The sequence below is a fragment of the Sarcophilus harrisii genome, chromosome 4, assembly GCF_902635505.1.
Source record: "Sarcophilus harrisii chromosome 4, mSarHar1.11, whole genome shotgun sequence".
In the NCBI taxonomy this organism is placed as follows: domain Eukaryota; kingdom Metazoa; phylum Chordata; class Mammalia; order Dasyuromorphia; family Dasyuridae; genus Sarcophilus; species Sarcophilus harrisii.
This window is the reverse complement of record NC_045429.1, coordinates 27806745-27819992: the sequence shown is the minus strand read 5'-3', so window position 1 is coordinate 27819992 and position 13248 is coordinate 27806745. Positions and strand designations below refer to the sequence as shown.

General features: G+C 48.9%; 1 protein-coding gene across 1 annotated transcript; it reads right to left on the bottom strand.

Annotated features, from left to right (window-relative positions):
• Window positions 1-403: 403 nt before the first annotated feature.
• Window positions 404-11009, bottom strand: PDZK1IP1 (PDZK1 interacting protein 1). The gene is made up of 4 exons (XM_003767166.4): window positions 10797-11009; window positions 4338-4443; window positions 2161-2256; window positions 404-895 (listed from the first exon to the last, which is right to left on the bottom strand). Exons 1-4 carry the CDS (start codon window positions 10861-10863, stop codon window positions 817-819), a joined length of 348 nt encoding a protein of 115 aa, XP_003767214.1. The 5' UTR covers window positions 10864-11009; the 3' UTR covers window positions 404-816.
• Window positions 11010-13248: the final 2239 nt, after the last annotated feature.

The following is a 13248-nucleotide window of genomic DNA, read 5'->3' as shown; positions in this document are numbered from 1 at the left end:
GATTTCTTTAACAAAGAGAAGATCTAATTCAGTTCCAATTGATCAAGAATGGACAGAAGCAGCTACACCCAGAGAAAGAACACTGGGAAATGAATGTAAACTCTTTGCATTTTTTGTTTTTCCTCCCGAGTTATTTCTACCTTCTGAATCCAATTCTCCCTGTGCAACAAGAGAACTGTTCGGTTCTGCACACATATATTGTATCTAAGATATACTGTAACCTATTTAACATGTATAGGACTGCTTGCCATCTGGGGGAGGGGGTGGAGGGAGAGAGGGGAAAAGTCGGAACAGAAGTGAGTGCAAGGGATAATGTTGTAAAAAAAAAATTACCCAGGCACGGGCTCTGTCAATAAAAAGTTATTATAATAATAAAAAATAAATTAAAAAAAGAAGAAGAATATCCCTCAGAGCCTTGATGACAAGTAGAAAAGGGCTTTATTTCACAGAAATAAGTTATTTCCAAGGAAGGGGCATTATGATTTGGGATCAAATTGAATCTCATCTGATCAAAGCTCAGTACTGCAGAGACCCAAGTCCTGGAAGGGTCCCAGACCAGTTCCAGATACTCCAAGCTCCAGATTGACCCCCTAAACCCAGTCGTCACCTGAGCCCTGGCCCTGGCCCCCAACTGAGCCCTGACAAAGGAAATGGGTGAGAGGGTGTGAATGGCTTACAGGGAGGGTGACTCGTGATTACAGAGGAAGCACCAAACCTATGCTATATGTGAGAAGGGAGAAGTAGCCATCTCTTGTAAGAAGAGCCTGGGGAGCCTCCAAAGATGGTGAAGTCTGCCCAGGAAGAAGGTAGGCAAGGTCACATGGGTGTGCTGCGGACTCCTGGGATATCTTCCATCACGTTCTCATTCTCATAGGCATTTTTGTGTTCACTGGACCTGAAAGGACAGAGACCAAAAAGCTATTTACACCCCTTGTTTCCCGGGACACTGCCTCCAATCATTGGTGCTGCCCCTCCACTCTGGGACTGCAGGCTGACTCATTAAATGGCAGAGCTGAAAGTGGACCTTGGAAAACATTCTGCCCCAGCCAAATCCCTCATTTGACAGTAGGAGAAACTGAGGCCCATAGAGGGGAAAGAATTTGCTCAAGATCATATAGTGTCAGTGGAAGAAATCAGTTGGTTTCAGATCTATTGACTCTCAAGCCAGATACATCCCTCCTCTCACCTCTACCTCCCTCTGTCAGTCTCCTTCCAGGTCAGTCAGATATCAAACAAAGTTATTTTCCTGCTTTTTCTTTTTTGTTTATTAATACAATTGGGTACCCCTACCTCCTATGGGTAGGAGTATAGATAAGAGTATATTTGAAAATAGAAAACAAATAATAATAAACTAATTATAAGTAAACAATTAAGAAATCATTTTATAAAATAAAATAAATTATAATTTCATATAATAAAAATAAATTACAAAAATATTTTAACTAAATAATAAAGAATAAAAATAAATAATAAAAAGCAAAACAAATAAGTAATAAAAACCCAAATCATAACAAATAATAAAACAAAAAGATTACAAGCAAAAGCAGCATGATATTGTCAAATTCACTGTGTTTCTGAAGCTAAAGTCCAGTCTGTTTGCTTGAGCATGTGCCCTGGGAATGTCCTCTCACTAAGCCTCTCACCCCAACACATACAAAATTCCCTCTCCAGCACTGAGCTTCCATCTCCTCCCTAAGGTTCTACTCCCTTACTAAAATGCATTCTCCCACACAATAAATGCTTCTCCCCTACTTAGCCTCCATCCCTTCCACTGAGCCTCCGTTCTTCTCAACATGTTCCTCCCTGATTCAATTAGGTGGGATAGGAGAAAAAAGGCTAGAATTGGGAGACCTAAATTCTAATCTGAGAACCTAATTAAATAGCCATTCCCTACTCCGGAGACCACAAAGTGGCTCCTGTCCTTTGGCATTCTGTGGGGGCTTTTCTGTAAAAAGGAAACTGGGTCTTCTAGGATAGATGCATCTTTATAAAAAGTATTTGCTCCCTCCCTTGTCCAGGAAATGTCTGTTCATTGATGTTTTCTTCAAAGACCCTGAAGGGTCCATGTCACAAGCTGGATCAGTGTCAAGGTTGGGCTCGCAGCTGTGGCCAACCTCAAGCTAACGTCTGGTTCAGAGTGGGAGCCTCAGGCGGGCTTACCTGAAGTTCAAAGCCATTGGGGAATACTTTCCATCCACTCCTGCCAAATGTTCGTCTGATTTGCCTCCAACCGACATGACCATGGTCACGGGTTCCCTGTTAGAAGAACCCCCCCCCCCAGCAAAGATCAGCAGGCATCAGTCTATCTCACACCCACACCCACAGCAGGGCCTGGGGTCAAGAAGAAGGTCCTACTCCAGGGGCCAGTCACCTTCTCAGCTTCTCTCCTGAGCATCTTCTCATCAAACTGCTTGTGATGGGCCTGGGAATACTGTCCCAGCCTTCAGGGCTACAATTGTATCTGGGGGTCCCACTGTGGGAGGTTCCTTGCAGAACAGATGCTGAACCCACCCTGGAGTTGAAACCCATCCTGGAGTTGAAGTGAGGATTGGATGGGGAAGAAGGCTTGGGGGATCCTTAGAGCCCGTCTGGTCCGATCTTCCCAATTTGTAGAGGAGGAAACTCAGGCCAGGTGGCTCATGAAAGATAGTGAGAAGCCAGAGAGAGGATTTGAACCCAGGTCCTTGGATTCCAAATCCAGTGCTCTGTCCTAAGCAGCTTCCCATTCTCAGGAACAGCACCAAGGCAGAACGGGGCTCATCTGGCCAAGATCTTGGGGGACTGTGGGAAAAGCTTTGCACTTTCTAAGACTTTGGGTGATGGAATGAGGCTCCAAAAAGTGTGTGTGAAGAACAGGAAGAAGGAAGGTCTGGCCAGAGTGCAGAGAGGTAGCAGGAAGGGCTTTAAAAGACACATAGAGGAATTGTATTTTATGCCAGGGACTTGCTGAAGTTTGGTGAGTAGGGAAGTGATATGGTCAGCTCTTCATTTAAAGAAATCACTTTCGCTGTGTGGTCCTGGGCAAGTCACTTAACCTCAATTGCTTCAGAAAAAGAAAGAAAGAAAGAAATCACTGACTGTTATGTGGATGATGGATGGCGGTGGATGAAAGATCCTTGAGGCAGTGAGATCAAGTAAGAGTCTATTGCAAAAATCCAGGACAGGGAGATGAGGTCGTGAAACAAGGTAGTTAATGTTTGAATGGAGAGAAAGAATCAAATTTCAGAAACGTTATGGATGTCGGCACAGGCAAGATCTGACATCTGATGGAATGAGTGAGCTGAGAGAGTCTGAGGAGGGTTTCCTGAGATCCTGCCAGATACCCTAATAATTCGATTCTGTTCCCAGCCCAAGGTCCTCACTGGGACCACGAGGGATGAGGTCCTTGTGGGAGAACTTACTCATAACTAAATCATTCCCAGAGTTCTAAACATGGAAAGAAATGTTTCCTTCTGAGGAAAAGATGAGAAAATAAGTAGGAGAGATGTGGAGAAGGAGAAAGGAGGAAAAAGGAGGAAAAAGGAGAAGAAAGGAGGAGAAAGGAGGAGAAAGGAGGAGAGGAGGAGGAAGAGGAGGAGGAGGAGGAGGAGGAGGAGGAGGAGGAGGAGGAAGAAGAGGAGGAGGAAGAGAAAGGTATCCGGAGGGAAAGGAGAAGGAATATAAGAAAGTAGGAAGAAAGTCAAGAAGGAGGAGAGAAAGGACAAAGAAACATGTGAGGAGGAGGAAGAGGGAAAGAGAAAAGCAGAAAGTAAGGAGAAGGAGCAGAGGAAAGGGAGGGTGTTAAAGAAAGTGGGAGTGGGCAGGGAGGGTAGAGTCTTTCCTTCCTTCAGATTCCCAAGCAGTAACTGGACCACCAAATCCTTCCTGCTGTACCACTTGGGGCCCAACCTAACTCAGACCTCACTCTCCCGCCTGCTCCCCTGTTTGGTTGAATATATTAGGCCAGCAGCACTGCAGGAAAGGCCGAGGGCTTCAGAGGCCCATCCCATGGAGAGGGAGGCAGCAACAATGATAATAATGATCCTCTCCAATAACAATAACATTGCACACAACAATTTCCCAAGCACATTTCATCTATGCTTTCCTGAAATTCTGACACACCCTTGGGAGGCGACCAAGACAGTTTTATTTCCATTTTACAGCTCAGGAAACTGAGGCTCAGAGGAGGAAGTGATGTGTGCAAATCAGTCCCTCACCTGGATAAGAACCTGGGCCCCACCATACCCAACAACAGGGAGACACTAGAGTTTACTGAGCTCCTGCTGACTCCACCAGACCACACTGCTCCCTGAGACTGAAGAAAGGGATGCAAGAGAAGTGCCCACGGTATCACTTACGGATTCTCCTGGCACCAGAAGTGATTAACAGCAAAGGCTATGGCCACGAGGGCCAGAAACACGGCCACAGCAATCAAGCCCTGCATCCATGGCTCCAAATTCCTACCTAGAGGGAAGAGAGAGAGAGAGAGAGACATAGAACTCTATAGACTTAAACAAAGAAAGCGCTGAATCTAAGAAAAGGTGAAAGGCAAAATCTTACACTTGGGTTCAAAACATAATTTTCACAAATTAGAACATGATGGAAGAAGCAAAGTTAGAGAGCAGTTCATCTGAAAAAGATCTGAGGGTCTTGATGGACTGCAAGCTCAAGATGAACTAACATGATACAGCAGCCAGTCAATAATTAACATTGCCAAGAGCTGCATTAAGTACATACAAAGTTTCTCAAGGAGTTGACTAATGAGGGAGACGATGTACAAACAACTACTGACAAATTCGTTCTATCCCGAATAATTTGGAAGTAAACAAAAGTAAAACACTGGAATTAAGAGCAATTAGGAAAGTGTTTCTGTAGAAGGAGGAGGTTAGCTGAGACCTGAAGGAAGGCAATGAAGCTGGGGGTCAGAGAATTTCTGTCGACAGTCAGTGAAAATACCTGAAGTCAGGAAATGGAGCGTTTTATTTGAAGAACGGCAAGGGTACCGTGTCACTAGATCACAGAGTGGAGGGGAAATGAAAGGTGTAAGAAGGCTGGGGTGGAGGCAGGTTCTGCGGGGCTCTGAATGTCAGAGGATTTGATTTTCGATCCTATACTAGAGTTTATTGAGGAGGAAGGTAACATGGGCAGGTCCGTGCCATAGGAAGATCTATTTGACATTAGCCAGGGACGGCCGGATAGTGCAGTAGATAAAGCACCAGCCCTGGAGGCAGGAAGACCTGAGTTCAAATTTGATAACGGACACTAGACACTTACTAGCTGGTGACCTTGGGCACATCACCAACCCCAAATGCTTCATTAAAAAAATTATATTAACCAAAAAAAGCTAATGAACTCTTAGGCTGTCTTAAGAAAGATACTGTAATATCCAAGATGGAGGTGATAGTCCCATGGTTCTCTCTCCTGGTCAGACCACTTTGGAAGCCCTGTTTTGAGGTCGTATTTTAGGATATTTTAATATCCTAGAGAACATAAAGAGGAAAATGGTCAAGATAAAGTCTTGAGATCCTGCTCACGTGAAATTAACTGAAGCAAATATTGGGATCTTTTGTGAAGAAGGAAGAAGAACAAATGAAAGTTATCTTCAAGTATCCAAGGTCAGTCATGTGGAAGAGGGATCAACTTTGTTCTGCTTGGGCCCAGGGGGCAGAACCAGGAACAAGTAAAAGTTACTGAGGTGAACTGAAGCTGAAGAGCAGGAAGAACGTTCCAATGATTAGGGCTCTTCTAAAGTGGGATGGGCTCGTTTCTTTGGGGACCCATTTGGAACTTGGAAAAGGCTGAAATTCAGTGGGGTTGGGTCTCAGAGTCATGAGATAGAGAAATGGAGACATCAACACCTAGACCAAGATAGTCTTCCTTGTTTTTAATGGATTCATTACCAAGGAAGGGACTCGGAGAGTACGAGGGCTGGACGGAGGGAGCATAGCTCAGGAAGAAGTTGAGAAATCAGTGAGAAGAAGGAAGGTTTAGTGAGAGGGATAAGGAGTCCATTGTTGGGATGGGAATTCGGTGAAGGGAATATAGGCTCAATGACCTGGGAGGGTTCCGTGAGTGCAATGGGATATTGATCAGGAGAAGGGGGGCTCAGTAAAGGAGAATGGGGGCTCAGGGAAGGAATATGGGGACTCATTGAGAGAAATGGGGATCAGTGAGGAGGATGGAGGCTTCAGTGATGGAGACGGGGAATCATTTTAAGTCACGAGGACTTAAGGAAGGGATTCAGGTTTTGGGGAAGATAAGAGCTCTATGAGGGCAATGACCACTCAGGATCAGTGAGTGGGATCTTTTTGCTGAGTAAGGGGATGAATAAGTGCCTGGGAAGCTCAGCACCTCAGGCTCTCTTCAAGTGGGTCATAACCTGAACCAGGTTTCCCTCCCCACCCCTACCTGGAAATCGAGCTTCTTGAGCCAATAAGCTTTTTGACTGGAAGCTAGGCCTGGCCCTACCCCTTAAGTAAGAAGCAAGTTGGGTCCAAAGCCTCTTGTGTTGGTACACACTGTCTGGAAAATCCTGTTCCAGAGGAAGAGTTTCTCCATAGAGAAGCTGATGGATCCATGCCCTGGAAAAGTCTGAGGAAAGGCCAGAAGGAGAGGACAAAGGCCTCTAGGCCTTTGGGGTGACCCTAGTATATGTGTGGAGGGGCTTCTGAAGATTTCCTTCTCCGTTCCATCCCTACCCACAACTCCACCCATCCCCACTAATCACTATCAAGCCCAGTCAGTTGAAATAGCATTTATTAATCACCTCCTGTATGCCAAGTATTGAAGCAAGCACTAGGGATACAAAGAAGTCTCTGTTCTCAGGGAGGAGACAACAACCAAATATCTATGTATAAAGAGGACAAAATAGACTGAGGGCAATCAAGAGAAGGAAGGCATGAGAAGCCAGAAAAATTGGGAAAGGCTCTCTCTAAAAAGCAAGGTTTTAGTGGGTATCTGAAGGAGCCAAGACAAGGAAATAAGGATGAGAATTCCAGGCATGGAGCATAGCCAGCGGAAAGGCCTGAAGTCTGGCTATGGAATGGCTTGTGAGAGGAACAGCCGGGAGGCCGATGGTACTGGATCAGAGAGGATGTGGAGGGAAGGAGGCGTATGAACACAGCCAAGCTATGAAAGACTTTAAACCCTGCTCCCCCCCAAAAAAAAAAAAACTTGAGAAAAAAAGCTTTTTCATCTACCCTTGGCCAATATTCTATTTTTTCATGTCCACTATTTATCAGCCAAATTCTACCTCTACCTGCCTTGCTTATATCTCCCCTCCAGCCCCAAACTCATCTTTTGAGCCGAGAAGAACGATGGATAGGGAAGGTACAGCAAGAAAAAGAGAAAAGGAGGTCTCAGAGGTCAGCACTCCATGCGCTCCCTCAGTCGCCACTACAGTCCTGCTTCCTTACTCCCCCCACTTCCCGGCACCCTCTGACATGTACCAAAATACGGCTCCATCCACGAAGCAGGAATAAGGGCTCTGGGTCATCACAATCCCGTCAGCCTTATTTTTCAGTTGGGAAAAGCGTAGCCCATCAAGCAGTGGCTGAGCTCCCCAATACTTTGGGTAACCAGTTACTTTTTATGTAGAGAGGGAGGAGAAAGACACCCCACCTCCCCATGGGAAGCCTTTCCTGCTCTAACCTAAGCCTTCCTGCTGGGCCACAGCTTTGCTTCCATTTTCCATGGCATGTCTTGGGACTTAAGGGAAAACTAGTGGAGGGAGGCAGCTCTGGCCCCGGGCCGACAGGACAAGGAGTACAGTGTATTTCTGGGACAACCATCCTCACAGAACATCCCCAAGGTCAAAGCCACTGTGTTATCGGAGGCATTTGGACCAGAGCAACATTTGTTTCAACTCCATTGTTTTCCTGCCAGAAACCTGAAGGGTGGAATGGGGCTTGGAGGCGTCCCTCACTGAAGAGTCTGGAAACACTTGGATTTGAATGTCCTTTTTCTCCTGGACTGATCAGAAGCCTCCTGGCTTTCTCCCCCACCAGAAATCTTTTCCTGCTCTTCCTTCGTCCAAGAAGTAGATAAGAAGAAAAGGCCAGGATTATCGACTCCCCAAACGATGCATGTTGTCACATTCTAGTAAAAAGAAGGAACTTTGGCCTCAGTGCTGGGGCCCTGCCTCTGACTCCTGGGAGAGCCACTTTCCTTTTCCCCTCTAAAATCAGCGTGGATAATCATCTCCACCCTCCCACAAAGCGGCTTGACAATCAAATGACTTGACAGTATAAACGTGAGAAAAGAAATAGAAGGAAGACTTTGGATGAGACCAAAAGACTGAGTTCTGAGGTAGCCTCTGCCATCCACTTGACTTTGAACAGGCTATCTCAAATCTGTCTCTGAAATAAGAGAGGGAACAAAATTCCCCCAGAAGTTCCTGAAAGCTCAGAAATTTACTGGGCCGTGTTCTACAGGCCCTCCTAGCAATAATTGTCCATGTTCTGAGGTTATAGGATCATAAGGGCAGAGCTAAGAAGGACCCCACAGGCCAAGTGATCCATTTTGCAAATGAAGGAACTGAGGCTGCAGAAAGTTAAGTGACTTCCAAGTGCTGCCTAAGGGATAAAAGATAGAGATTGAATTTTAACTCAAGTCCCCTGACTCCAGAGAGAAGCACAGTGCAGAGAACACCGAGTCTGGAGTCAAGAAGACTCATCAAATCCAGCCTCAGATCCTTAGTAACTGTGGGACCCTAGGCAAAGCATTTCACTCTGTCTGCCTCGGTTTCCTTTTCTATAGAGTAAGCTGGAGAAGGAAATGGCAACCCGCTCCGGATCTCTGGCAGGAAAGTGGGTCACGAAAAGTCAGACATGACTGAAACATGACTGAACAACCTCTGATCCCAAAGCCGGGGTTCTTTCCATTGTGTCTAGATGCCTCCTCAAGGTATTTCCCGACTCAGACCTTCCCTGGTCCATGTTCTCGGATCTTTCCCTGCTCTGATATTCCCCCTCAGTCTCCACTTACGCCCTCCTCCCTTACTCCCTCTGTACCCTCTGACACGTACCCAAAGTCCCACCGGCTCCGTCCATGACAGAAGGACTGAGAATCCTAGAAGAGAGGTCATTTCCCTCCTACAGCCTCATTTTTCAGTTGAGGAAAGTAAAACCTCAGGGTCCTTGGGTCATTGTCCAAAGACACACAAGCTAGTAGGGACACAGGGCCTCTGAATGCCAGAGCCCAGAGAACAATGGCTCTAAGTCCCAGCCCCTCCCTCACTTCCCTCAGAAGGAAACCGAGGCCCAGAGAAAGAGCCCAATATCACCCAACAATCCGATTTTCTTTTTTGGCCTCCCAATTTTCTTTTTTGGGGGGAATTGCAAGATAAGTGAGGTTGTGACTGGCCTAGAGTCACACAACTAATAAGTATCAAAAGTCTGAGGCTCTATTTGAACTCAGTTCCACCTGGTTCTACTCATTATCTCCCAATTTTCTGGCTAGTTCTTTTTGCCCTGGCTCCAATCCACCCCAAAGTTAAACAACAAGATTTGGATCCCTGAAGACTAGAAGACTCGGCGCTGTTTCCTTTGGATATTATGACAGCCTCCTCCCTATGCAAAGTTCCCAAGTCCTTCCCCAGACTGTCCTAGAACTGATCATTTCACCAGGTCCTCCATTTAGGAGCATCTGCTGGAATAACCCGCCAGTCACCCATTCTTGCTCCTCATCTAGTACCTTCTAAGACAAATTGGATTCAGATGCTTAATTAACACCGTTAAGCCCATTTCATAGGTGGGAACACTGAGTCATCAAACAGCTCAGGCTAGCTGCCAGAATGTCAGTAGAACAGTGAGAACTATCCAGAAGTGGAAGGGGTCCCCACCTCCCCTGGACTTCTTTAAGTGAGGGTTAAATGGCCCTTTGTGGGCTACCTAGAAGGGGCGTTCCTGTTCAGATATGGTTGAACAGAAGCCTCTGAGACCCCATCCAGCTCTGAGAACCAGACTATGTGACCCAGGGACCCCCTTCCTCAGCCTGGAGGGGGGGAGGAGGAAGTCCAGAGCCCTAAAGGGAACCCTTAGAACCTGTGCAAACGTTCCATGTTCACCTTTTTGCTCTCCCACGGTTTTTCCCCTGTTGTTCTTTCCCTGCCCACATGATTCATGCGGTGATGGGTATTGCCAATAAATAAACCCCAAGTGAAAGGCCTGCAGGGCTGGGAGTGGATGTGGAGAGAGAAGGGCGCAGGGAGGGGACCTGGGATCGGAGAAGGGGCACTGGGGCACTGGCAGAGAACCTAGAGCAGAGGGAGGCAGGGAACCTGGAGCAGGGGACGCAGGGAGCCTGGAGAAGAGGGAGGCAGGGAACCTAGAGCAGAGGGAGGCAGGGAACCTGGAGCAGGGGACGCAGGGAGCCTGGGGCAGGGGACGCAGGGAGCCTGGGGCAGGGGACGCAGGGCCGGGAGGGCTCTCAGAACATGGAACGGCTACGTGGGGATGGGAGAAATGGGAGGACAGAGAATTTCCAGCAGCTACTAAGTGCCTTCTCCGGGCAGAGCAGCCTGCAAGATCCCGTCAGCCCTGGAGGAGAGCACAAAATCACCTCATCCAACCCCCTCATGCATCTGTGGGGAAACCGAGGCCCGGGAAGGGGGAGTGAGAGCCCGGATTCTCGGAGCCAGCCGGCGACCAGACCAGCACTTCCCGGGCGCCCCGACTCCTCCGCTGGTGTTCTTCCCTCCCGCAAGAGCGTCTCTGTTGCAGGGCACGACTGTTCCCCTGGGGATCCCGTCCATCCACCAGAGCCCCGGCAGCCCGGACCCACCTGCGGGACCCCCCCCCCACCTCCCGCGAGGCTACCTTTCTGACAGGTGACGGGTTCCACGGCCATTAGCAGGCCCAGCAAGAGCAGCTCGGGGGTCTCCATGGCCGGAGTCTGGCAGACGGGGCTCCTGGCTCTCCCTCCCCTCTCTCCTGGAAACCTCTGAGACAGAAACTCCTGTGGGCCGGGCTCGCAGGTGGAGGCCCCGAGGACCCGCCCTCCCCGGCCCTGACAATGAGACGTGGTCAGCAGCTCCTCCCGCCCCTCCCCTCCTGACTCTAGGCCCGCCTCTTCCCAAGCACCCCTGGCGCCGGGCCCGGCCCGAGTGTCCCCCAAGGACCGGCCTGGGAGCCTCGCCCCTTCTGCGCACCTCTGGGAGAAGGGCAGGCAAGCTCCTCCCGAGGCCCGGGAGAGACAAGGCCGCGCCGGGGCCTTGGGAGAGTGACCACCTGTGGCCCCCTATCTCTCCCTCCCCGGGCGCCCCACGGGCTCCCGGGCTCCTGGAAGCCTCGGAGCAGCCCCCCCCTCCCACCCCCCACCCCCCACAGCCCTGGGGAGGCCAGAGCTGGGCTGGCTGAGATCACAGATTGCAAAACGAGAGGACTCTCCAGAAGAACTGGTTGTGTGTAATGAATGACAGAGTGCCAGGTTTGGTTCCGTGCCCATCCCTGCCCTAGAACCAGGGTGGAGGGTTGTGAAAGTAGGGAGAGCGCAGGGGAAGCCTCCCGTCTGAAGGACAGCGATGGGCTCGGAGAGCCCCGGGGGGGAGCCCACCGAGCATCAGGAGGGTGTCGGGAGGGGAAGGCAGCGCTTCTACAGGGGGACATCAAACACCATGATGAGCACTCTACAATATCATCTTATTTGATCCTATAACAACTCTGGGAGGCAGGTGCTATTAATATCCCCATTTTACAGTTAAGGAAATCGAGGTGGAGTGTCTCACCTAAAGTCACACGATTTTAATTCAGGTCTTCCCGACTCCACACAATGGGGAGGGGGATAGAGTTCATGGGAGCGCTAGTAAATGGCTGTAAAAGTGCTAGTAAATCAGCTACTCCTCAGGGCTCTGATCTTAAACTACCCTCAGCTTCCCACTGGGTTTGAAGCAAAAAGCTCTCATTTCTGTCCCCTGGGGCCTCCCATTCAGACCATAGGTGTTTTCTGAACATCTGTAAACCCTGTCTGAGGTCATCTTCAAGGGATTCCAAATAGTAGCAGGAGCTCATATTTCTGTAGCTATTCCAGCTTACAAAGTCCCTTCCTCTCAACAAGCAAAGGGAATGAGGAAAGGGATTATTATTCCCATTTCACAGATGTGGAAACTGAGATTCACAGTAATAAAGTGACCCAGGGTCCCAGAACCATAAAACTTTGGGTGTTGGAGGGACCTCAGATGTCACCTACTCCAACCCAAACCTGAATAAGAAGACTCCCAAACAGTCCTCTAGCCCCAGCCTGAAGACATCCAGTGCAGGGGAACAGCCCTTCCCATTCAGAACAGCTCATTCGGAGGAAGCTTCTGCTAACTCGTACCTAGCTCTCCTGGTTCTGATTTCTGGGGGAAGTCAAGCAGAAAGTGGCTAATCCCTCTTTTAGTTCTTCAGACACTTGAACTCAGTGAACCTTCTTTTCTCCAGGCTAAACTTGCCCAGTTCCTTCTACTGTGTCATGACCCCATCCTTGTTTTTTCCCTCTGAATGTTTTCCGGCTCATCAATCCACGCAGGAAGACGGTGCTCCTGGTGTGATCTGACGGGGCAGAGTCCTGCGGTATTAGTAACCCTAGCTCTGAACACTGACTGGTCCCAGGGATCCCCATCGTGCGGCTTCTCAACAGCCATATGTAGGACAATGTTCATGTTTTGCCTTCTCCTCACCTCAACTGTCTCCTTGCACCTCTTCTCACCACCTCCCCAGACTCTCCCCCTTCCTCCAGGGCCCTCGTCCAGCTCCTCCAGATCTGCCCTCTCCCTTCCTCCTCCATCAGAATCCCACACCAACCATTTGACTATATCCTGGAAATATAGACCGAGTCTCCAGCCCCTGGGTGTTAGCCCTTCTAAACCAGATTGGAAACTGCCAAAGGGCAAGGTCCGGGACTCCCCGTCGTGTCCCAGGGGGTCTCTGGAAGCCCATTATAATCTCGGAATGTCTCCTAGCCCTGCCCTCAAAGAGCCCCCCTTGGGGAGCCTTGGTCTGATGGGAGAGAAGAAAAAAAGGGAGATCCAAGTGCTAAAGAACTCATGAGAATAGCCAAGTTGTTGATGACTTTAGTTACTTTTCCAAAGAACTGGGGCAGGGGCAAGAAACTCTCCCTCCCCAAGTTAAGCTCGGATTCTGAATCCAAGGGGCCCGGCTCCTCCCTATAAAAGACTCTCCCCTCCTCCAACCCCCCACTTTGGAGGAAAGGGAGGAATGAAGAAGGCCACAAAAGTGGGACTCGTTCTTCAAACACAAACACTCCTTTCTTAAGCCAGGCCTGGCAGAA